The following is a 27,129-nucleotide window of genomic DNA, read 5'->3' on the forward strand; positions in this document are numbered from 1 at the left end:
TTTGAGCCACGTGATTAAAAAATAGAAAATAGTTTAAATTGTGTTTCTGATCCTGAAAATAAACAAATTGGGCTGTTAAAAAAAGGAGCAAGGATGAAAGAATTTGAAAAGAACAAAAGTATTATAATTTTTATTACAATTTTGATACTTGACTGTATTAGAAAGCATACACAGAATAATAAACAGATTTATTAAAAAATTTTACACATTTTTTATGACTGAAATTCTGGGTTGCCTTTCAGGTATTTCTTTTTCAAACCCTTGTAAGATCAGCCCTGCTGTTACTAGCAAATTTTTCTGTGAGAATACTTTAATACTTTGATGCATTAAAGTGACTGCAACTTTTAAAGCAGACACTCCTCTTTTCAGGCTCATGTGAAAGTGTGAAGGGGGGGTTAATTTTAATGAATAGTGGGGAAATAGTGGACCAAAGCACTTCTTTCAAATCTTTTTCAAAGTATGTGAGCCATACTATACACAAGACCAATCAAAGGTTCCACATAGCAGCAGGAAATGATAGGAATGATCATTTATAAAATCTGAAATGAGAAAAGATCAGCAGTTATTTCTTCAAACTGAAAATAATACCTTGAAATCTCTAATAATGAAGATAGTATGAGATACAATTTTAGTATTTTGTGTAATCTGAAGCTGGTTCAGATCAACAAGAAGAAGGAGGCTTTAATTGCCATGGTAACTTTTTAGCAGAGAGAGCAATATCAACATATTAATAACAATTTTCCTTTAAGATGAATGGCTTTCCTCCTTTAATTCAGAAATTGTTTACTTTATAGTCATGCCTTTTTTTTAAAAAAAAAGTATTTTCCCTTTAAAACAGTTGCAACAGATTTTGTCCAAACTGGTAGATGTTAAATTAGATAAAGTAGCCCTAGCAACCTCCCCCTCCCATTCACATTGATTCCACAGGCTTGAACATGGCTTACAAAATACTTTTATAATTATAAAATGTGTTCTTTCAGTTGGTTTTTTTCCCTCTTCCCTTTTTTTTTTTTTTTTACATTGAAATATTTTTTGCCACAGAGTACTGTACTTGACTTTAGGAAAGAGAAAACAAGAAGAATTATGACTTTTTTTTTGTCCACAATACATGTAGTCCCTGGGTTAAGAATGCCTGGGTTACAGACCCATAGTTAAGAACAGAGCCTATTGTAGCAAAATGCAAGTTAAATACACAATGGTTCAAGTTCATTACACAATACTACTTATAGAACAGTATTATACTACTTGTATAATACTGTTCTGGCTTACATGTAAATTCAACTTAGGGACAGACCTTGGGAATGGAACTCATTCTTAAATTGGGGATTGCCTGTATTTGACATGTCACAAGTGTATAAGCTAAATTATATCTGAAGATGGATACTTTTTCAAAAAAGGTTGTGCTTTATTTCAATCAAATAGACATACTGAATATGTTGTCATTGTTCAGTTCTGATTTAAGGGCTTTCCTAAATTAGAAATTTCATTCCCGGAGGACATTCTTAAGAGTTGCCATGATAAAAGTTGCAGCATAGGAAGGACCTTTATAAATGTGATTTTGTGAGTCAGATAATGAGTTGCTTCCAGAGTGAATTTGCTGGTGTATTCCTGACTGAATTACAAGTAGATACATGCTGAAATCCTTACCATATTTTCTTTATAAAATGTTATGAATGTTAAGGGTGGAATCCATTATGTGAATAGTAGTTGTAATACAACAGTCAGTTGGAGCATGGGAAACCCATGTTGAAAACCTTATAATGTTATTTTTAAATAAATAAAATATATGGATGTGGACCATTGTTCATAATTTGCCTTTTTCTGGGATATATATATATATTTTTTACTTCTAGTTATCTTACACTCTTTAGACTTCGTAGTGGTTTCCCATTCAAGTGGTGACCAACCAACCCTACTTAGCTTTAGAATTTTCTTAAAGAAGTTGGAATTAACCAATTCTGAATCAGGTGAATAATTGTAAGAAAAAAGAGTATGAATAGGAGTACTTTGAATGAAAGATGTCCCAATGATACACAGAAATTTCACATCATTGTTCTTTAGAATACATTAAGAACTTTATATTACTTTTACAAGCCACTGCATTGCACAAATACTGTAACTAAAATAACTTACAATGTTCTGTGTATCATTCTGAAACAATATGAATGGCTGCTGTACATCTGTACATTTAGGTTAACCAATTACCTAATTAATGTTAATTTTATAGAGGTTATAAATAATTTATTAAAGCAGGATTTTGTAATTGGACTGATTAAGCACACTTACCTAATTAAGTGGACAATAATTTTGTAGGGTATAGCATGTTTATGGTATGATCTTATTTAGAAGTACTTGTGAAGTTACTTCCTAGGAAAACAGTGTTCTTGCATTTTAAACTAATTTATTTCCCATTTAATATTTTCAATTTTTATGCTAAAGGTTTTTACAGAAGTAAAACATGATCACCTTATTTAATAGATTGAATCACATTTTTAATCTCATCTTCCTGTTTGTTGCTGGTTCTTCCCCTCCAAATGGAGGATGGATGGGATTCCACTGAATGGAATATAGGGATTTGAGGAACATAGAGCTGTGTATTTCAAACATTATTTATTTATTTGCTTATTTATATACTGGGGCTTCTGTGTCACTAATTCTTGTAAGTGCTAAGTGGCTTTGCAGAAAGTAGCTTACTGTCCTGTGTCTGGGTTGGAAAGGAACTCATAATGCATTCTGATATTGCATTTTCAGCTATTTTAGAATTGATAATTGATGATGCAATCTCTGGGTATCTGCCAAAATAGAGAAAAACTGAATGCAAAATTTTAGCCAAGTACTTTAAAACCTGTACTACTCATCCACATTTCTCTGCCTCTCTGCAAGTTTGATGCACATGAGAACAGAAAGTTTTTTTGTATCTTTTGTTTATAAAAGTGATGTAATATATTTGCTCATGCGTCCTTCCCTTTTCTGTGTCTTCCCCAATCAAGAGTTAAATCAAAGGTGATACTTTTCAAATGTCATTAAGGCTGAAATTCTGACTCTGCCTTTTGTGGTTATACTGCTGTTTTTAATCTTGGCCTAGGAAATCTGATGTCAGATACCCATGCTGCCTCTTTACTTTTAAGGGTAGCTCTAATGAAGTTGTAGAGTGAAAGAGAGAGACAGGGCAGAAATTGTTCTGTGCAGAGCTGTATATATAAGTTTCTAAATCTCTCCCAACACTCTGCTTTGCCTCTTGAAGCTTTAAAAATATAATGTATTTTCTCCCATGACTGGCAGGAAGAGACAGGGCACTACTCTTCCTTGTGCATTGCAAGCTCTGTTGTCTCCAAGATTGGAGTCTCTGGAACTGAAGATTGGGTTGTTTCTCCCATTTTTAATAATTGCAGTATAAAGACCCAATTCTTTCACCCCAACCCTCCCAGGATATATTTTATAATTCTTTATCCCAAGACATGCAAATTACCTTCAGATGACGTGGAAACCATGTTTTATGTTAGACTCCAAACATTAGCCATATGAAGGCTTCTCCTCTGCAAGCTGTGTGGCTACAAGTGGCCCAGTCGTGATTGTTTCCTGGTCACCTTGTCATCTGAGCACATACAATTGTTTATTTCATCTGGAACAAGCCAAACAAAGAACTTTAACAAATTATATTTTGGCTTCTCATTTCTTTTTGCCAGAAGTAACCATATTCTAGTGACATGGCCATCTCCAAACAAATCCCACCATCGATGGTTCATAACTTTACTACTTGGGAAGAAGAGCCCTGGGCTGAATATGCTTAAAGTGACATATTTAATGATAGAAAAACAAATTAAACCAGGCAAAATTGGAAGGGGAAAAGAAATGGTGTATAAAAAACATGTTTGCTCAGGAGCTACCAGTATTTATAATCAATTTGCCATTTACGAAGAACAGGACCTCTTCAGTAGTGTGTTTATATTTTTAAATGCCCTTTCCAGTTAAAATTGATAGGCTTACTAGATTGAATTTACTGAGAATGTTTTTATTCTGTCAGAACTTTTGTGGAAAACTGAACTAGTTGATTTCATTATGGTGCTGCTGTATGATGTAATGCCTTTTCACTTCCAAAGATGCTTTACCCTCTAAAGTACAACAGACTTTCATATCAAGCATGAGTTAGACAATTCAGCAAATCTATGTAGTGGGTTATTTCTAAAATATTTGGTGACATTTTAACAAATAAAACAACATGATTAATTAGAAATTAACATGATGTTTATTTTAATGGAGGGATCCAATTCGATATGCAATTTAAATGAATGGGTCTTCAGTGGGAATGCAAAAGTATGTGAGCGTTGGATTGGGGTAACAGTGTAATTCATGATCATATTTTACATAGCTAACAGTCTGTTATTCTGTCTGAGCTGCATTAGGAAATGCTTACACTATGAATAAGTAGTAACCAAGACTCTACACTTAATATTATTGCATAGAAATTCATGCTGTTTTATTTTTAAAGACAGTGTTCTTTTAGTCCTAACTGATCATCTGATTTTTTTTTTCCATTCCTAAACCACTATGAAGGTTTTTAAATGAAACTCTTTTCCCTCTCCAGATTTGGAATTGGCTAAGAGAAATGCAAAGTACAGTTCTTGTTCTTTACCTCCGCTCCTGTGCCCTTTCCTCCTCAATCCTTTTGTTTGTCACTGTCTCTCTCCTCTCAACTTTGACAGCCTGTTTTCAAATTTTAAAGTCAGCTCTATTTTAATGCTTGCTTATTTGTGGAATAGTCAATGAGGAAGAAGACAGTTGATTGAATAAACAATATAAGTGTTATAAGTGTTAGGTTTTTTTTGTTGTTGCAGAGGATTTATTGAAGGCACCTCTATAATGATAACAAGCTCTCTGAGGAGGAATTTAATTCAAAGGAAAAAAAAAAAAGGGTTGCTCATTTGTTTGCCTATTAGGAAGCTGTCCTGCATTTGTGTATTGCTTTTTAACTGAGGGAGGGCTGAGTGCCATTTGTTGATTTAAATCATGCTGTTAGTCTGGGGGAACATGCTGGCCTACCCAGCAGGAGGGCTGTGTCACGAGTAGAATTCTAGGGGGAGGAGGGAGGAGAAGATCACAAATAATAATCATTCACCCATCAGCCTCTCTCACTCTTAAGCCTAATTGGTGGTAACCAAATGGAAGAGCTGGATTTCTAAGATATTTGTTGGCACATAGTTAAAAGAAGAATGTGAATCAAAAAGAAGCTGACTGATTAGTTTCATTAGAATATTTTTTTTTAATCCAAAACACTATTTGTTTTATGTTACAGAAATTGTAACTGACATCTTTGCTATAAGAATTAAATGAAATGACTAGGTCAAACTATGATTGCTAGCAGACTTCACTGTATTGAACTTCCATCTAAATTGGAACAAAAATTCTTTATTTCTCTTAATCTGCCGAAATGAGAAGGCAGTGATGATTAAGACTCCAAACTTTTAATATTACAAATTCTACCTTATGTACTTGGAGGACCCCTTTGGCAGTAGCCTGTTTAATGCACACAACAAAGCTTTAACCAACTTGCCTTGTGGGATTGGCAGAAGGCCAGTCAGTTGGATCAGATCCTTTTGGCGCTCCAAACAGAATGCCAGTAAGAAGCAGTGGCATAACTGTGTGAATGCACTTATGGGGGTGGTGTTTAAAAATTATTTCCATCTTCTTCAAGGCTAAAAATGTTGCATGTAAAAATAAATGTTCCCATTCAGTTGTTTATCAAACTTACAAACTTAAAGACGGGGGAAAAATCCAAATTAAGAGAATAATCTGTTAACCAATAGGAAAGGGGAAGGAAGACAAACAAAAATACAAAATCTCATCTCCTTTTGAAATTAAAGGTGTGTTAATTTATCGTCTATACTTGGAAACTCCATTCTTCATTTTTTCTGTGCTAGTCACAGATGCTAAAATAGGTATTTTATTTTCTGGCATACACTTTACCTGTATATGTAACAATAAAGAAAACTGGCTTCTACATCTGTTTCATAAGCCTTGTTATATTTATTATTTCTTTTGATGAAATTAAAAGATGTTTAAATGTATACTTAATTTTTTTGGAACAGCCTGGTCCTTCTTTCATTTCACTGACCTCCTCTTGAAAATTATACTGTAGCCCAAATAAATTCCATTAATATAGATTAACCTTTACAGCTTGATTTAGACTACGATGGAAGTAACATCTCTGCACAAAGACTAGAACTGAACTTTCCTGAAACCCCAATCTGTACTCTAGGGCAAGATCATTTAAGCAAATAGAGGGTTTGGGACAGAAATAATAGAGAATATTTACCTAACCTAATGGCTCTTTGACCTACTTCATGTGCTGTGGACAAATAGGTTCTGCTTAATCTTATTGGGAGGTTAATTTATCAGTATGTTTTAGAAATGTTGCTTTGATTATTCCTTTAATGCTAATTCAAGAGTTTTCTGGAACTTATATGATTCTGAAGGAGGTGTTGTATGTAGATATTGAAAGATCAAATAGTCTCTTCCCAGAGCTTATACAAAATTTTTAACAAAATGACTAGGAGCAGCAGTTCTGTCTCCAGCCAATGGTTGCCTATGTGTGTATTTAGTTCGCTAAAAAGTCCTAAATCCTTCTGAAAAGGCAGAGGTACAATATCCAGTAACCATTGTTACTTTTCAATGTGCACCTTAAATTTTGCCATCCCCCAGCAGTATAATTTGACTGTCCTCTTGTGTTAAATTGAATGACTGTTAACTAATTCTCTAAACAGTATTAACAAATGGCATGCCACTAAACTCTCATCACTGCAACTTGTTGCTTCAATAAAATAGTATGAGCTCCAGTTCTGGTATCTAAAGGATGCTTGCTCTAGAGCTTCAGCAGCTAAATATGTATATGTTTGCAAGGTAGTATGGAATATACTGAGGCTTTGTTGAAATTGCGGGGAAGGGGAGGGGAGAAGCTATCAACATAGAACTAGATTAGTCCCATAATTAATTGCTCTCCTTTTCTCTCCTTTATCATTGGTAGTGTTTCTTACTACTAACATGTAAATATATATTTTATCTAGGAAATGTCTCAGGAAGGCTATGGAACCAGGTCTCAACCCCCTGTCACCCAGAACAAACCTAACCATGAAGAACTGTCCCTAATCCAACAAGAGAGACCTTCAAGTTTACCAGTAAGAAATTAGTTGTCATTTTATATAATAATTTCATACTTGATGTTGAAAGTAATATTCTCCAGTAAAACAGATTTAAGAATTCTTTCTGTTTCAAGAGCTCCGCTATCAAAATTATCTTTGGATTTAAAAGCTTAAAATTTGTCAGTATTCACATGTATTTATTGTGAAATTCCTTATCAAAGATAACTAGATATTTTCCACGCTATATTTGTTTTCTATATTATAATATTTAAATAATTATAAATGCTTAAATTTAATTATGCCAGAATAATAATTCTTTCTGCATGTGCTTATGGATACTGAGCTGAATTTTATAATCCAGTGATATATAAAGCCATATTAGTCTTAAACCTTTATGCTTTAAAACTGAACGTAATTTTATAAAATGTTCTGCAGTACATTTTATATCTGAAACTGACATTGGTTGGGTTTAGTGCATCATTAAAACATTTTCAGTGTATAAATCTCAGATACAGATCATTATTGTAGTTATGTACAAATCAGGTTTTTCATGGTAGTATTGCAAGTATGACAGAATGACTTAATTATTTTATAGTGTAACATGTCAACATATCCCATTCAAGCAATGTTGAATACATGGAAAAAGGTGGGATTAAAAAAAATCTCTATTGCTATTCTTGCCACCTTTTAATTACAATATTAATTTTGCTGAATGAATTTGCATGTGACTGACAATATAATTCAATAATCTTTGTTGTTTGAGTTATTCAGAAAAGTGCAATGATGATGATGACAATGATGAAATCTTGAAAATATAATGTACTAGTAATAGTAAACTGACATTATAATCCAAAGAGTTTGCTAATGGCTGCCATTACAGGAACACATATTAGAACTAAAAGCACTGACTAGAAAGTAAGATTCATTGAACTTGTTGGGATTTACATGGATGTCAAAATGTTTAAAATTCAATTCACATCTACAATAGCAACCCACTATGAGTATTCATGTGGGTAATAGCTATAGATCTTTTAAGAGTAGCATTATTTTAGAAATAGTAAAATGTTAGTAATGCTTTAGAGAAGACAGTAAATCCCCTGCTTATCAAAATTCAGGATTTCTGAAGATATTTGCTTATGTGGGTTTTCTGCATTTTATTAATACCAAAGTCTTGATAGTAAATTTGCACATTCACTCTCCAAAATCTTCTGTTGCTTATATTCTCCTATCAGAAATTAAACTTTGATCTTTCAGGTTTGATGAAGAATCTTTCCATATTGAAACTATATAAGGCATTTAAGTATGGAATTATTACCTTTATCAAGAACATTTTGTTTTTATCCTTCTTTGAGACCAATTTGTCATTACTCATATTACTTTAGAAGTTTCATTGTATATTTGACATTCAGTCGTACTCTTCAAACATAAGTAGGCTTGAAACGACTATTATTCCATACAGTAAAAGCTGCACATGATGGCTTATTTGATTTCTTCACATATGATGGCTTGCAGATGAATGTGTGATTTGATTAAATACTAAAAATAATTGCATTTAAGGTTATTTAAAGCTATATGAAGGTTATATTCATAGCAACTATTGTTTTGATACCAATACTAAAGAAGTTTTTAAATCCCTCAAGTAGGACAATTACTAGCCAGCTGTATACTCAAACATTAGTGACTCCACTTAGGGTTTTCAGAAAGAAACTGGACTATGATTTTCAAGCTGGTTTTGGGACCACTAGGAAACAATCTAGTGAATGATGTGTTGGGAGCTATACTGTGTTGGGATCCATCTGTGCTAGTATTGTTGGACTTCTCCATATCTGTCAGATGTTGACCATCATATGCCTTTATACTGACAGAATTTGTTAGCTGTTGGAATCTTTGCACTGAATTTAGTCCTTCCTACAACAAGGTTCCATCTGTTATCTGGTTATTAGAATAATTCTAAAACATTAACAATTTTTCAGTCTTTGAACTCATCATTGCTTACAGAGCTATTTTTTTTCTTTTTACCAGTTTTTAAAAAGACATTGGGATTTCTGAACCAGTAACAAAAAATTGGGCCAAAATGGAATATGGGCTAACAGATTTAAGATTAAAAAGAAGATAAAAGCTATATGTAGTAGAAATGCTGGTTTTGATTTAGGATTTTAAACACTTTTAGTTGATGATGTACATCTTTTGAAGAAGCCAAATTGCTATTTGAAGTGATTCTTGGTCTGCCATCTTATATACAGGTAGTCCCTGGGTTAAGAACACCTGGGTTACAGATGACCCATGGTTAAGAACAGAGCCTATTATAGCAAAATTTGAGTTAAATACACAATGATTTGAGTTAAATACACAATTGTTTGAGTTAAATACACAATACTTCTTATACAGTATTATATAATAATACTGTTCCGGCTTACATACAAATCTGATTTACAGACAGACCTTGGGAATGGAACTCATTCTTAAACTGGGGACTACCTATACATATGTTTTTAGATACATATAAAATAAAAATCTGCCTCCATGTAACTTAATATATGTATGTAATTTTTTTATTCTGCATCACAAAATCCAAGGAAGTCTGAAAAACAAAGGATAATTACAGGTAGTCCTCAACTTACAGCTGTTCATTTAACAACCGTTTGAAGTATGATGTCACTTTAAAAAGGTGACTTACAACTGGTCCTTGCACGAAGGACTGTTGCAGTGTCCCTGTGGTCATATGATCAAAATTTGGGCACTTGGCAACTGGCATGTGTTTATGATGGTTGCAGCATCGTGGGGTCATGTGATTGTTATTCGCGACCTTCCCAGGGAGCTTCTGACAAGCAACCAATGGGGGAAGCCAGATTCAGTTAACAACTACATGATTCACTTAATGACAGCAGTGATTCTCTAAAGGCCACAGCAGAAAAGGTCGTAAAATTGGGCATGACTCACTTAATGACTGCATTGCTTAGTGACAGAAGTTCCAGTCCCAATTGTGGTCGCAAGTTGAGGACTACCTGTATACTCTACTTGGAAGGAGTAGAATTCAAATACCATGGATTTGGGTTGTGTGTATAAAAATGAATCTTCTAAGTGAGAGCTGGATATTTAGATACAGGTGAGCAAGTAAGTAACATTTCAAAATAGAAAATTACTTTATCTTTTAGCTGAGTGATTGTCTATAAAATAATATGAACATAGCTAGATATTTCAAAGCAGTTTAGCTATGCCCATATTATTCTGCCATATATTTGTGGATGTTCCAGAATGTGTGGGTGAAAAGTTTAGAGATTGCAGAGTTTACTAGCACTGCAGAATATTGTCCTTCTCCATATAGGCTTTGCATGTTCCTAAAATCTTTAGATGAACTGGGAGACTCTCTAGACCAAATTATGAAGATAATGGAAAGGATACATGGCAGCAGCAGAAACATACAGTGGGATTTCACCCATAGTATGAACCAGCCATTTGGCATCAGTTGCTCCCTTTTTCATTTTGGTCCATTTTTTTTCTCTGATCAACTTAAGTATATTTATTTATTTATTTTATTAGATTTATCTCAGCCCATCTTCCCCAATGGGGGACTCTGGGCAGCTCACAAGATCTGTTAAAACAGTAAATATATACAAAATTACATAAAACATGAAAACTATACAAAGCATTACCAAAAGAAAAGAAAAAGTCCAAGAGGCTGATGGCTTCCAGAGCTGTAGACAACAGGGTTCTAAGGGGCTAGCCATCCCCACACTTGATGTCTTCCCTCCCCACCCCAGGCCAAGTGGCAGAGCCAGGTCTTCAGATCTCTCCGGAAGGCCAGGAGTGAAGTGGCCAATCTCACTTCCAGGGGCAAGATATTCCAAATGGCAGGGGCTACAGCAGAGAAGGCTCGCCTTCTGGACCCCGCTAATCGGAGCTCTTTTACCAAGGGGGTCCAAAGCCTGCCCTCCTTGTGTGATCTTGTGGGACGGGTTGAAGTCATGGGGAAGAGGCGGTCCCTTAGGTAACCTGGTCCCGTGCCATGTAGGGCTTTAAAGGTGATAACCAACACCTTGAATTGGACCTGGAAGCAAACTGGAACCCAATGCAGCTTGCGGAGCAATGGTGTTACATGGGCCCTTCTTGGAGCTCCAAAAATAACCCATGTGGCTGCATTCTGGACCAGCTGTAGCTTCCAGATACTCTTCAAAGGTAGCCCCATGTAGAGTGCATTGCAGTAGTCTATATGGGAGATAACAAGGGCATGAGTAAAAGTTTGAAGGGCATCCCAATCCAGGAAAGGGCATAACTGATGCACAACCCAAAGTTGTGCAGAGGCCCTCCTGGCCACGGCTGCCACCTGCTCTTTGACCAGGAGTTGTGAGTCCAGGAGGACCCCCAGATTACGCACTGGGTCTCTTTGGGGCAGTGCTACCCCATCCAGCACCAAAGATAACAAAGTCCCGGATACAAAGGAGCCATTAACCCACAGCCACTCCGTCTTACCAGGGTTCAGCTGAAGCCTGTTGATCCCCATCCAGACCCTTACCGCCTCCAGGCACCACTAAAGGGTGGTCATGGCATCACTTACCTCACCTGGGATGGAGATGTATAATTGAGTATCATCTGTATATTGATGATACCTCATCCCATGATGGCAGATGATCTTGCCCAGTGGTTCCATGTAGATATTAAAAAGGAGTGGGGAGAGAACCAAACCCTGTGGCACCCCACAAAGGAGGGGCCGAGGATGGGACCTCTTGCTCCCTATTACCACCGATTGGGATCGGCCCTAGAGAAAGGAGGTGAACCAGCACAGAACTGTGCTGCCCACCCCCAATTTCCTGCGCTGTCCCAAAAGAATACCATGGTCGATGGTATTGAAAGCCACTGAGAGATCAAGGAGAGCAAGGATGGTTGCACTTCCACCATCCCGCTCCCGCCAGAGATCATCTATAAGTGTGACCGATGCCATTTCTGTTCCACATCCAGGCCTGAAACCTGACTGAAAAGGGTCCAGATAACCTGTTCCCTCCAGAACCTTTTGGAGCTGTGACGCCTCCACTTTCTCAACCACCTTCCCCAAAAAGGGGAGGTGGGAGACTGGACGAAAATTGTCCAGTATAGTAGGATCCAGGGAGGGTTTCTTGAGGAGGGGGTGCACCAACGCCTCCTTAAAGGCAGCCGGGAACACTCCTTCCGGCAAGCATGTATTAACCAACGCCTGGATCCAACCACATATCACCTCCCGAGCTGCTTTCACCAGCCAGGAGGGGCATGGGTCAAGATGGTAAGTGGTGGCCTTCACAGTCCAAAAGATCCTGTCCACTTCCTCCGGATCAACAGGATCAAGCTGTTCCCAGATAACTGGGTAAGAATGATCCCCTGGTATCTCCCCAGACCCTGCCCCATGCTTAGAGTCTAACTTGGAACGAATCCAAGCAATCTTGTCCTGCAGATGCTCAAAAAATTCCTCCGCACAGCCCTGCAAATGAATGACCAAATCCCCCTTACCAAGGAGGGATCTAGTGATCCTAAACAGGGCCGCCGGGTGGCATTCTGCAGACGCAGTAAGAGTGGAGAACTATTGACGTTTCGCCACTCTTATCGCCACAGTGTAGGCCTTAATAGCAGCTCTAACCTGTGTTTGGTCGGATTTGGTCTTTGTCTTCCTCCGGTGATCCTCTAGACATTTCTTAATCCTCTTCAGAATCCTCAACTCCTCTGTAAACCATGGGGAGTATTGGGGCCGATGTGGCAAGAGAGGTCGCATAGGCGTGATCCTGTCCAAGGCCCTGGCCACCTCCCTATTCCAGGTGGGAGCCAAGGCCTCCACTGGACCGTGCAGCAGATTCTTGGGAATACCCCCCAGCTCCCTCTGAAACCCTGACGGGTCCATCAGGTGCCAGGGGTGGACGAGTTGCATGGGTCCTGCCTCCCTGCGGAGCGGAGGGCATAGGAGAACCTCAGGGTCACCAGGACGTGATCTGACCATGACAAGGGGGAAAGCTATAAATCTCCCCTCAGATCACTTTGCCATTGCTCCGACAAGAAAACCAAATCCGGCATGTGGCCGCTGTCTCAGATCAGGTCCCGCACAATTTGAGACAGGCCCACGGCCACCATGGTAGCCATGAACTCCTGAGCTGCCTCTGAGGTCTGTCCCAGGGATGGCAGGTTGAAGTCCCCCAGAACCATAAGTCTGGGGAACTCTACCTCCAGCCTCAAGATGGCCTCCAGCAGCTCAGGCAGGGAGGTTGCCACACAGCAGGGAGGCTGGTACAATAGCAGCACTCCCAACTGTTCGCAGAAACCCAACCTGAAAAACCGTGTCTCACAGCCAGAAACTTGTGGAACAATGCCCCTGAAGGCCACCAGAGATTCTCGGATGAGAACAGCCATCCCTCCTCCCCTGCCCTGGCATCTCAGCTGGTGCCACACCATAAACCCAGCTGGGCACATTTCCGAGAGGGGCAGCCCCCCCAGGCCCCAGCCAGGTCTTGGTAATGCTTACCAGGTCCACCCCTCCTCAGTGATCAAGTCACATATGAGGGAGTCCTCGTTCTTAACCAACCTGGCATTAAGCAGCAGCAGCCAAAGGCCAGGGCTGCTATGAATCTGCTGACTAGGGCCTGGGAATAAGCAAAGAGGGCTGGAACATGCCACCGGTAATACACACCGGGGGCATCTTCCCCAAAGGTGGCCCGTCCTTCAGCCCCCTCAATATTGTCCCCTACCCATCACCACCTCAATAGTGTAGCCCACCGCATAGTCCCCGGAGGTTTCAGGCCCAGATGCCTCCAGTCCTGGACCTCCAGAGTCCCTAACCCGGGGTAAAGATCCTTCCTTCAAATCAGTCATCCTCATTCACAACCAGATGCTCACAGGTGAGGGAAGGTCCCACTGGTGCACCAGCTCACACTCTCGGCACCACTGGGACCCCCCCCCAAACCTTACACTCCCCTCATACTCTGCCCCCCTGCACGACCTCTCTCAGTAATCGGCAGGGTGGGCATCCCACATGTTCCCTCACACCTCCTGTCTCTCACCCAGGAGGTGGATCCTCATATCCTCAAACACTCCCAGACTCCCTCCCTGACTCTCACTCCCTGGAGGGAGTCCCAGACTCACACTGGAGGGACCCTTTGGCCTTCCACTGACACTGGGTAGTGGCTAGGTTCTTAGTCCCCAGTTCCCCACTCTTGAAATCAAGGGCTGTTGGCTTAATGTGATGTCCAGCTGCTCCACTGCCCGGCTGTTCCTCTAAAGCCAAGCAATCTTCCTCCAAAGACAGACTACAAGTCCACTACTGCCTTGGCCCTCCCAACCTGCCCCGCGTCGTCACCCCAAACTGCCAAGCTCCCAGGGCTCCAGGCACCTCCAGGTCTCCACATCGCCTAGGGGCTCACTGGGGTTTGCCTTGTCGCTCTGGGGCTCACTAAGACTCGCCGTGTAGCTCCAGGGCTTGTTGGAACTCACAGAATGTTCCAGGGCTCTCTAGGGCTCGCTGTGCCACGTCGGGGCCTGCTTAGCCTGCTGAGCCTGGGGTCTTATATGCCGCATCGGGGCCTGCTGGGCCTACTGGTGCTGGGGTTCAGTGTACCACGTTGGGGCCTGCTGGGGTTCACCCTGCTACACTGGGGCCCGCTGAGGCCTGCTGAGCCTGCTAGACCTAGAGTTCGTTGTACCACGTTGGGGCCTGCTGGGCCTGGGACTTGATATGCCACATTGGAATACTGCCTCATAATGGTGAACTAAATAAAAGTACTAGAAGCATTAGAATATGCAATTTTTAATTGGATTCTTAAAGACTTGACACACATTCAAATCCATCTAGGTCAAACTGTTTAGATAATTGAGAAGCAAAAGGAAAGATAATTTATTATACTGTTGACAAGTTATTAGGATTAGCTAATGAAAATATGGTTTGTTTGTAGCCATTTGTTTCCAACTCACATTACAAATTCATCTGCCTTGAATTTGACAGGAACATTTGTGCCAGGATTTTTACAGGTAGTCCCCAGTTTAAGAACAAATTCCCAAGGTCTCTCCTTAAATCGAATTTGTATGTAAGCTGGAACAGTATTATACAGTAATACTGTATAAGTAGTATTATGTAATGAACTCAAACCATTGTGTATTTAACTCAAATAATTGTGTTTTTAACTTGAATTTTGCTACACTAGGCTCTGTTCTTAACTATGGGTCATACTTAAACCGGGTGTTCTTAACCCAGGGATTATCTGGGTATATAATGTGTAAGGAAATAGAACAGCTAGTGAACTGTTTGGCTGGGCTTGTACATACCACAAAATATTTGGAAAACTTCTCTGAAGGATGGGGCTAAACAACTTTCTGAAGCACACCAATGGTTTACACTTTTGAAATTGCCAGAAGTGTATATTTTTCTTAAATCAGAGGAGGACAGATCAACATTTATTAGAAGTTCCCTTTCTGTTTTACATAAAAAATAGGGCCAAGGAGTAAAGGATATTAGGTAGCCATTTAAAGTACAAGATTATCGTTTTTCCAAAGTATGAGTATTTTAATCTTTGAAAAAGGAGTGTCTGGTTTATTTATAACTTAGATTTAAATTTATTGAGGTTCTGGGATATTGCATATGAGGATTTGATCTTCAAGCTTTGCAAACAAAATTAAAACAAATAGTCAACATTTTTATTTTAAAAAAGAATAAGATATAAAATGAAATGTTATCAAAATGTTTCTATGATGAGCTGCATACTTTCAAATCAACACATGCCAAAGGGATTTCATGAATTGTCTTACAAAAGTATTCCAAGTAGCTAAGTGGTAATAGTATACGAAAATTGTTTTAATGTTTGCTACTTCACTGATGTTTGGATCCTTGGCAGAGTTTTAAATCTAATGAACACAGATATGTTCATCATTTGATGGCTCCATCCTAGTAATTCTGCTGGTGTTAAATTATCGTGGCAAAGTTAGATTTTATGTTCATCTTTGGTTACTATTATTTTGAATGGTCAGTTTTATTATGCTGAGTAATTTTAGTTTCTACATAGCAATGTCGTGAATTTTACCTTCTGCTTTACAGGCACACACACACACACAAACACACATGTACAACAGATATATAAACCTTAATTTTACTGGGAAATAGCAAATGAATAATTGGGGAATGAACTGGTGCAATTTCATAATTGTTCAGCTGATAAAGTGATTAGCTTGTTTTACATACAACCCAAGCAGCTATGTTAGTTTTGCAAATCCAGAATTCAGTACTGTGGCTTTGAACTCTTAAGCACTAGGACAAAATAAGGGAAGGGAGTAGAAAGGCTGGTATAGATAACAGAATAGAACTTACACAGAGGCATAAAACCTCTACTAAAATGATTGCACAGTTAGACGCTTCAGACTTTTTCATAGTCTCTGTTCTTTAATCCCCTGTCTCATCCAGCTGGGAATTGTTCATGGAGTTGAAAGCCATAAAGGTACAAGTGACTTCCCCACTGCTGTTGTAGTGCCTGTGAATATTAATAATTTGTTCCCACAAGAGCATCAGTGTGTTGGCTTTTACTATAACTGAGGTTTATGGGACAGTTACATTAATTCTGTCCCTGTTTTTAATTTTTTATTGCTTTAAAACACAACAAATGACCCAAGAAACTTATAAAATACCAAAATGCAAGGAAAAAAATAGAAATAAAAACACTAAGACCTTTTTAAAAAAAAAAAACAGTTAACTTGCAGCTACATAAATTTTAAGGAGCATTAAGCTAAATTTTTAAACAACAGAATCTTGACTACACAGAATCCTACTGTCCTTTCTTTCCATTGGGTTGATAAATAGCCAGTTTAAAGGCTGAGAGTGTACAAACCAACTTTAATACTAGTCACTTTCCAAGGACACATTGTAATACTTTTTGCGCCAATTTCTGCTATGTAGCCTCTACATTAAACATAAAAAGGAATAAAAATAATCTAGGGAAAGCTACTACAGAGCCTCTAGAACTCAAAAACTAGTAGATTTGATTCTCATTTATTTTGTAAGCCATATGAATAGTTTGCAGATGAATGAACAAACAAAAGAAATAAAATAACCAGTAAAAATTCAGGAACCATTTAGGGATATTATTGCTGATTTGCAGGAAGGTCAGCAAGCTAGTTCTTGATAATGTAAGTTAAATGTAGCCTGCAACTGATACATGAACAGATTTTGGTACCAATTATTACCCCTGGTTATTTACTTTTGTTCGGTACTTGTGCTGAAAATAACTATTTGGAAATATGATAAATTAAAAAAAGGAAAGTTTATATTGTGTAATTTTTGTGCCTGAAATTTCACATTGTTTTTGCCCAGTATGGAATGAATAGTGTTTTTCCTCCTTTTATTTTGCTTCCTTCAGCAATATTGTAAAATAACTGAATGAACTGGTTTTCTTTGTTTGGGTCAAGAAATTTTAGCTGAAAATTGTTACTCTGTGAAAGAAGATTATTGACTCAACAAGCCTTCAATTTTCAGTGAATAACACTCCCACCCCCTAGCTTCAGGAACATATTGTGCATCCATTCTATTTTAAAGTATAGACTGTAATTTAAGACTGAGGCACTTTGATGCCCCACTGAACTTTGTTTAAGCCTAGAATAAAAGAAGGGAAAAGCTTTAAGGTCCAAAGAAAGAGACTAAGGTTTCCTAAGCAATTCTCTCTGTTACTGTACGGCAGTTTAAGAATATAGTTGAAAATTCTAACTTTTAATTTTGGTTTCCCATACAGGTGAATTTTAATTTTTCCACCCGTTATTTCATAAATAAGGATTATCTCTGAGTATAATGGAACTGTGTAGAATTATAACAATTTATTAAGAGAATCTCTTGTAGAGTGGATTGTGTGCAGTCAAGATCATTTAAATATTTATATCTGTAAGAAATAATTTAAATGATTTTTTAGTTTTCTATCTTTGTTGTCAGACTGATGAAACTGTTGTTCCTGTGGATCAGCTGTTTTGGAGGTACTTGATAATTATTGAAAACTATAATAAAATACCACCTACCCCCCCCCACACACACACATACAGACACATAACACACAAACCCAAAATCATCTTTATCTTATATATATCTTCTTTTAATAGAAGAAAGAACATTTAGCACTGCTTTTGCAAAAAGAATTTCTGCTTTTTACATATGTTTTTTGCAGTTTTGGTACTTATTGGGCAAACATAGTTTCTCCATGAATGGAAAATGAATGCCCATGCTGTTTGATAGGCATTCTAAGCATATGTAATTTACATACAAATACAAAAGTGATGTATTAAGATTCATTTATAATGCTTGATCTGGAAAGTCACTTTCTTCCTCCTCCTCCCCCTCCCCAACTTTTTCTTTAATACAGAAAATGAGGTATTAATTCAGTAGGTTTGAAAAGGATTGTGGCTTCCATTTTACTAGATTATGTATAGGAATGAGCCTTTCTATGTTGATTTTTTTTTAATTACAGTCAGACGGAGTTTAAATTTACTTTAAATTAACTCAGTTTTAGCTACCGATTTTGGTAGGCATTTTACCAATGCATTATCAGCTGATTAAATAGGATGAGACTTCTAATTAGAATGAATTATATGATATCCCTTCCTTCTAAGTTTAGAAAACAAAATTTCAAATATTTAGAGAAGATTTGCCATTTTTTCTCTTGTATGTAACATAAAAGAACTACATAAGAGAAAATCATAATCATTGACATGTCTCTTCCTCAGAGTTGGACCCACATTTGTAAACATAAGTCTCTTTTCATTTGTGGAAGTGATCAAATAGAGAAAGTAGAGACTGATTTTCAAAGGGTTGCATGGGGAGGGAGCCCCCCTGTGCCACTCTTGTGTTTTAAGTGGAACATGAGGCTGGAGAAGAACAAAGAATTAGCATAAATAGAATCCCTTCCTTCCACAAGATTGTTCCACTCACATATACCATAAACCTTTGGATGATATATTTTGAATGAAAGTAAAAGGTAAAGTTCTGGTGACTTCACAGATATAACTATGGAAGCTATGGAAGTATTTTGTCATTTTTTTCTTGGAACTGTTGTTATTTTGATTTCCCAGTACAGCTGTATCCAGGGTGTTATAGGAGTTTCCCATTCTTGTAATAACCTGGTCTAACCTAGCATTGCTTTTCTAGATCACTCATGGTTGATGCTTTATTTTTCAACACCTGTAGCTTAAATGAATTGTAGTGGTGACCAATGTCAAAAAGTCAAGCTTCATTTTGCTACACTCCAATATTTTTTTTAAAGGGTTCATGTTATCCTCACCTGGTACAGTGGCTATTACATCTGTCAGCCAATGAAAGAATTGAAATATGTTTCAGCTGGCTTCCGTTTGTCATGGTCTACATATCCCCCTCATCCCTGACATAAAATGTCTTGGTGGAAAAAGATTCTGTGGCAAAATTATGATGCAGCATCAGTACTCAGGGTCTTCTTTCATTCTGAAGAAGCCTAGTTAAAGAAGCGGACCAAACCGGTGCCACTGTTGTTGAAGCCAGCGTTGTATGATAGTCTATTATGATCCTGTCCCCTTTCGATCTTGTCCAAGATGGTCATATGAGAGATGAGAGGAAAGCAGTCTTTTCTAGGGTCTTTTGGGCAGCAAAATCCATGTGAGGGGGGTTGGTTTGGCTGTTCCAGTAAGCTTGATCTATTTTGGGGACAAATAATATCATCTCCATGATTTCCTCCATATTTTAATAATCTGTAGTGTGGGGACTGCATAAGATAAACAATTTGCTTGTTTGTTTGTTTGTTAATAATAATTTTTATTGAAGAAGTGTTTCCACAGAGTAAAAATAATACAAATTTTAAGTTAAAGATGAGAAAATAGAAAAGTGAAAAGGAAATAAAGAAAACAAAATAGAAAAGAAGGAAAAAGAAAGAATAATAAAGAAGTGGCTTCTGATCTTCCTAACAGCAGTAAAAATACATTTATGTTTTACCCTCTCCCTGTAAGATTACATCAAAGTTTCCTTCCTTCCATAACATACCCTTTCTAATCATCAAATCCATAAATTATCAGTTCCTTTTTTTCTTTTTTCAGCAAAAAAATCTATAAGGGGTTTTCAGTCACTAACTGCTTGATTGCTTTTTAAAAATACTAAATGACTTCAGCTTTAGACTCATAAATATATGGATCTTCCTCTCTGATTACTGGCTCTTTAGACAGATGGTACCAAGAAATAGTTTGCAGTGACTCTTGGGGCTCCAGAACAATAAACACTATTAATTAGAAACATTTCACAGGCCACTTGGAAAAGACAGCAGATCTGGTAGCTGCCCTCTTTTGACTGAGATGAGGGGTAGCCAAACTCTACTCACTTTGGGGGCACAGCTGCTTGTTCTATCATTTTCCCATTCCTCCAAAATATTTTTCAAGTCAAGGTAGTCAGCTCTGTGGGTCTGTTTGAGGAAAAAGAAACTGAGTGTGGTAGAGTCCACCTCATAACCTTCCTGGATATTTTTATAATTTGTCATCAGCTGACACAGCCTGAGCAGAATATTCTTACCACTCCCTCTGGCTGCTGGAAGTCTGAAATTACATCTTTGTCTTTGAAGTCAGACACACTGTTAGCGTTGCTATAGAGACAAGGCGGGTAATGGCCTCCGCAGAGAGGAGGTTGGTATTTAGTGTTTGAATGCTGCTGTTACACAAGGCCTTGATTTTTAGAGTGGTTACTGAACTATCCCCTTTTAGTAAATGTTTAAAAATTACAGTTTTACATGGGCTTACCAGATTAATAGTCATGGTTTATTTCATTTTAACTGCAAGGATAAAAGCATTATTCCATTAAACGTGGTGGTTTCCCCCCCTTCTTCTGGTTTATGCATTATTAACCCAAGCTTTCTTGTTTTGCTTGTAACGTTTTATAGGCTTTTTCAAACATGCAGTCTGATTTGCTCTGCTGCTCTTTTATTTTCAGAGTTTAACCTTTTTTTTTTTTTTTTTTTGTGAGCAGTCTTTCCTGTAGCAGTGTGTGTAAGAGGCCAGCTCTGAAAAGAATGTCAGGATATTTTTGAAATTCATCCGGTTAGAGTTTGAAAGAGCTAATCAAATTGGTGTGCTCAAATATTATTATTCTTGTTGTTATAAACTGGACCACCTCTAGCTCTGATTTATTCTTGGGATTGAAATCAGTCTAAATTTGTCACTTAGCTTTTTTTTTCTTGGTCATGTATAATGTTTTGAATATTGTAGTACTGTTTTTATATATTTAATTTATAAAGCATCTGTATATTTTAAATAATCTTTTTCCCCTGAACTCGAGGGAGAATATTAGACAGTAGGAAAAGGAAGGAGGAAAATATTTATGGTGATTGTACCAGTGATTCTATCTTTTGAAAGATAAATCTTCCTAAAGTTGGATAGCTAAAAGCTTTATACACATTCTCATAATGGTTTGTATACTGCTTAACATGGCTTATATGTAAAGTAGCAGGTATTTCAGATAAGTTGGTTTACATGTCTCTGGCCCTGTAATTACTCACATGCTGAGTTTGTGTTTACTGCTACAAATAATACATACTCTAGCATTAATTACAGTACCCAGTAGTAGTACAGATAGTACCTGGGTTTAGAACGCCCGGTTTAAAGACGACCCATACTTAAGAACGGAGCCTATTGTAGCAAAATTTGAGTTAAATACACAATGATGTGAGTTAAATACACAACGGTTCAAGTTAATTACAAAATACTGCTTATACAGTATTATACAGTAATACTGTTCTGGCTTACATACAAATTCGACTTAAGGACAGACCTTTGGGAACAGAACCCATTCTTAAACTGGGGACTACCTGTATCTGCTTTATTATACTATGCATGTAGAGTTCCGTGATTGGTAGATCGCAACCCTCAAGATAATAGCATTGTAATAAGTGGGATTGTTACATAGTTCGTTGCACATAAAACAAAACTTCTAATATGAGAGTAATATGTGCTTTCTACTTTCTTGTGATGGGTGACTTTATTTACATAATAAATACATTGTACTTCCAAAGATCTCAGCTACCTTTCATAACACTTTTTATAGTGCCTTTGAATAGAGCAGCTAGCAGCTCTGACAACTGTTCAAGACTCCCTGCCAGCACTGCCTTCTCTATCACTGCCATTACCTTCCTCCTGCATTCCTTGGCTTTGTGCATTTGGAGCAGTACAGAAGAAAACACAGATGGCAGATGAGAATTGGGATTAAAAAAAAAAAAAGGTTGGAAGTAAAGTCTTCACAACAGAGAGTAGCAATAGAAGTAGTCAAGAGCTACTAAATAACTTTTCCTAGTTGTCTTTCCCTCTCCCCAATATGAATATGCTGTAGCTAGCCCATAGCAATGGATATGTTAAATTTGTTAAACGTCCTTTCCAAAAGCAAACTAATTTAATTAAGGGTTTATAAAATTCAGTTAAATGTACATATACACAAATTCTTCTCAGACTGTCATTTTTTGGACATGACAGATCATCTTGGATCACGAGTAAATTTTCTTAAGGGCAGTCACATGGATCTCTAGATGAACATTGTTTTCCGTTTTCTTTTCTCATTCTGTATCTGTCTTGTTTTATCATTTTATTTTTTTGTGTTCACTTCTTGTTCTTATATATCAATTAGCAATTATCTAACACTTTTACCACATATTCCACATATTTAGAGAGATTATTGTACTGAATTAGAAGATAGGATGAATCAGGTTTGATTAGAAGTATATGGTTAATGAGTACTTATATTTTATTTTCTTCTCAGTCTTCATTGCAAGAGAAATATGGGGAGAAAATGACAGGGTTTTTTTTTTACACGTTGCTTAGCTTTTTCTATCCTAGGCAAGGTTTTTCACTTTTTTATGTATTTAAAAATGCTTTATTTATTTATTTATTTATTTAAATTAAGACAGTTCACAACCACTAAAAATATCTAGATTTTTCTGGTGGGGTAACTATTTTCTAGGAGCAAAAGGGAAGGATTACCAGTAGAAAGACAAAATATTAACAGGTTGGAAGCCCAGATGGTGTTTCCATGTATAATCCATAACCAGGCAGCATTAAAATCTTGTCTGAATTGAAGATTAGTCCTAACTCTGAGCACTGATGCCAGCAGAATCTCTTGCCACAACCTGTTGCAAAATTTTAGTGAAGAAAAGGTATATTTTGTCAATGAGAATTTGAGTTTTTTTGTACTTTGTTGCTATGTGTAAATTTGTAATGTGTGTAAATTTGCATCAATTGCTGCTCATGGAATATAGATATTGTGGCTAATATTTTAATATGCAGTGACATAAGAAACAATGGTAATATGCATTCTGATTAGCCGTACTTATTGAAGTTCTCACACATCCGTTTTTCCAATCTGAGATCCTGTTAGCTGGCAGTGGATTGAATTTAGGATTTTTCTCTGCAAAGCATCTGCTTTGTTAAGAGTGAACCAATAAATGAGAAGTTTTCTGCTAGCAAATTTAATCAACCTTGCAAGGCATTTGATAGATGGGTTGCTTCAATAGCTTCCTGACAGTCCCCAGTTTCCTATTGGCTTCACATACATTCATTTTTCCTCAACATGTTTTTTTTTCTTTTGTTGCTGAAAGATTCTATTTCCACATAATTCTTCTGTTCATTTATTTTTATATAACTGAAACAGTCTTATTTATTTAAAAATGGTTAAGTGGTTAAACATGAGGATCAGTGTAAATGAGAATTTATTTAATTTCTGAATCACTCTTCTGCTAACGAATTTAGTTTAACATCTTGGCTTTATGTTTTTGCTATAGCTCTGCAATATTCCTGTGAGATAGGTTACAGTAAATTAGTTTATGATGAAAGGATTTCTAAGATGATAGAATTCTCCAGCCTTTACACTGCACTGGAATAGCCAAAAATGAGGCTATTGTTACACTGAACTTATGATTTAATGATTTCCAAAGAAGTTTTACCATCCCCAAATCTGGGCACTAGGACAATTCCAGTATGGTTCATCTGCCAGAAAAGAATCAAGAAAGGAGTTGTTGTTGTTGTTGTTGTTGTTGTTGTTGTTAGAGTTTGTATTTGAGGAATGTTCCACAGAAGCTAAAAACATAGCCATTCATTCAATTCATGTTTATAGGGCACTATGGGAACTGAAAGATGGTACTTAGATTACTATAAATATACAAATGCTTCTGAAGTATGTTCTTATGCTCTACTGTGTTGCATTCCCTCTTAGATATGATACTGCTTGCTGTTTTCTCAGACTTGACACTACAAAGATATTGAAATAAGATTTAAATTTACAAGTATGTGTAGGTATACTGCCAGTGATTAACAGCAGGGATCAGATTGTCCTACTTCCATTAGGAAGGGCAGGAATGTACTTGTATCAACAGAATTCAGCAACTTGATGCAAAAAGAACCTAGTGCATAATAATTTTAAATTAGGAGTTATGACGATTCACAAAATGATTTCATTATTAAAATGCATTTGCTCTTCAATACTATTGAAAGGGACACATTTTCAAAATTGAAAGAGAAATAGGTGTGCAAGATTGCACTGTAGGTAACAGAAAAAAATACTAGAATTATTTTTTTCCTAAATCCTATTGTTAAGCTTCTTTCAGATATCTTTTAAAAATCTAGTTGAATGTATATTTTAATAGATGGCTGATAACATATATAACAGTTAGATGTTTAATGGAAAGTCTTTGCATCTCTTCCCTCCCTTTGCCATTCAGAGCACCAGGCTAGAAACCAGGAAACTGTGAGTTCTAGTCCTGCCTTAGGTGCAAAGCCTGGGTGACCTTGAGCCTCCCCTCTCAGTCCTAGGAAGGAGGCAAACCACTTTTGAAAATCCTTGCCAAGAAAACTTCAGGGACTTGTCTAGGCAGTCGCTAGGAATCAACACTGATTTGAACGAACTAAAACAAAAAACCCTCATCTAACATAACGATATGGTTATTCTGCATAACCATAGTGAAACTTTCAATTCACCTCCCCCCCCCCCAAATATTGGCAGTTATCTTTGCATCTCAAAGTAAATTGGTGGAGATACAGTTACAGTAGAATTGTGTGACTTTTTTGGCCTCGTTGCTCAAGTATGGCTGTTACCACCTTTTTTTTTTTTTTATCTGCACTCATTTGTTACCAACTCTGCAGTGACTGCTTGGACGAGTCCTTGCAGTTTTCAAGGCAATTGTTTTGGAAGTGGTTTGCCAGAGCCTCCTTCCTAGAGCAGAGCCCAGCTGGCGAGCGCAGGAGGCGGGGTTTCCGTTGCTTCGCGCCCTTTTCAGGTGCGCGGGGTTTTTCGCGCTTACCGGCAACTGCTCCCGACTCCTTTTTTGCAAGGCGCCGCCAGCATTTTTCCTCCCACCGGAGTGAGAGTACCCATTTATCTACTCACGTGAGTTTTTGAACTGTTGGGTTTACAGGAACTGGGGAGGAAACAGGAGCTCACCCTGCTAACGCGAAGGCTGGACTCGAACCGCTGAAGCGTCGACCATTTCTGGCCGGCAACTTTCAGCGTCATTAAGCCGCTGTGCCACTGCATCCCCCTTGTTACCACCTATTAATTAATTATTAATAATATAAAATAATATTTTCCGTGGTCAGTTCTCGCCTTAGAATTCTTATCCTTTGAAGGCTTGACAAGACTTCAAGTTTTAGTTTAAATGGCAATAGTTTTAATACTTGCAAGAGGCTCAAATCCACATCTGAGCATTTTTTAGAAGTAATTAACAAAACTGAATAGTTGCACAAAATTGAAGCTATAGGCTTAGTTCCCAGGTTTATTACTATGATATAGAGAAGGTTAATTACATGCAATTAAAATATGTAGATTGACTGTGGCTGTCCAGGTTATGATGCATTACTGATGTGGCTTGTGGTCCTGATCAAGTAGTTGTTTCCCTCTCTAAGCCTTTGTTCCAATGTATAAGTTTTATGCAAGAGAACAAAATGTTAATGCTAACCAGGGAACAGTATTATTTTGGCACATTCATTTTCAAACCATATAAAAGTTTGAGCTGCTTAAAACTCTGAAAGGTATTTTCCAGGTAAATATAGTGAAGTGTTGTATTTGATGCATTCACTTATTAATGGCTAATTGATAACTAATTATTGATTATTTCTGAGTGAACTCAAGATCTTTAAAGAGTTACCTGGAAGGCATAGAAATGACGCTGAAGTTTCAAGCCTTTGCATACTTACTTATAAGTAAGGGCCATGAAAATAAATGGAAGTTGCATCAAAGATAATCTAGTTGGAATGATAGAACATACCTTTATAACAATAGCATATCTATTGTCCACTGTATTTAATTAATGAGACAACAGTATTTTTCTATGCCAACCATCAGTTTTGGGTTTTATCTGATCTTCAGTGTTGCGATTCCCACAAATATTTTTTAAAAATGCATAGTGCCAGAAATCTCTCTTGAATAAATTGAAGAATTGTATTGAAATATGTAGCTATCCTATCCAAGTTGTACCAGAATTAGTTCACTCTGATTCAATGCCTGATTCATTTTTCTGAGAATGACACTAGAAAAAGAGAATTCCATTCTCCCATCTAGAATGGAAAAATCATAGGCAGCTGAAACTTACACATTTATCAGCAGAATTTATTATTATGAAGTAATGAAGCTTGCTAAACTTCACAGAAGTTGATGCAGGGTTTTATACTCCTTAATTTTTGTTCCTTTTAAATAATGCCTTTAGCTGTTAGAATATGATTAAATTTGTGGTGATAATAGCACATTCAGTGTGGAACATCATGACAAATTTTAGATAGGTTGATAGGCTTTCATGGAATGAGAAGAATTTATTGTAAGGAATGACACTGCCCCTTTTGGAAAATGGTAAAACAAATTGTGAGGGGCTGTGGTGACATATGAGAAATTGATTTACTGTTTTGTTTTTTCCCATAAAAATAAATCAGTTGCTAGGCTATGTCAGCAACTCACAAAAACATCATCATGCAGTCATTCAGGATTGATTGATTAGATAACTATGAGGAAGAATGAATGGTAAAACTAAACAACAGTGATCTG

The 27,129-nt window shown here is 37.3% G+C and overlaps 1 protein-coding gene across 15 annotated transcripts in view; it reads left to right on the plus strand.

Annotated features, from left to right (window-relative positions):
* ARID1B (AT-rich interaction domain 1B) overlaps positions 1–27,129 on the plus strand; it is a 414,597-nt gene that overhangs the window by 118,447 nt on the left and 269,021 nt on the right. For 9 of the 15 annotated variants that reach the window (XM_088142352.1, XM_088142359.1, XM_088142353.1 and 6 more), the window contains exons 4-5: positions 7,062–7,172; positions 7,732–7,782. The exons of 1 other annotated variant lie outside the window; for it this stretch is intronic. In XM_088142352.1, the coding sequence (XP_087998478.1) occupies positions 7,062–7,172; positions 7,732–7,782 (162 nt within the window). The remainder of the gene's footprint in view (positions 1–7,061; positions 7,173–7,731; positions 7,783–27,129) is intronic. 5 more of the 15 variants (XM_088142354.1, XM_088142404.1, XM_088142420.1 and 2 more) reach the window with 1 other exon arrangement.

Source organism: Python bivittatus, unplaced genomic scaffold (genome assembly GCF_059951505.1).
Source record: "Python bivittatus isolate LINGU-HERP-01145 unplaced genomic scaffold, Pbiv_v1 ctg000020_np1212, whole genome shotgun sequence".
NCBI classification, from domain to species: Eukaryota; Metazoa; Chordata; class Lepidosauria; order Squamata; family Pythonidae; genus Python; species Python bivittatus.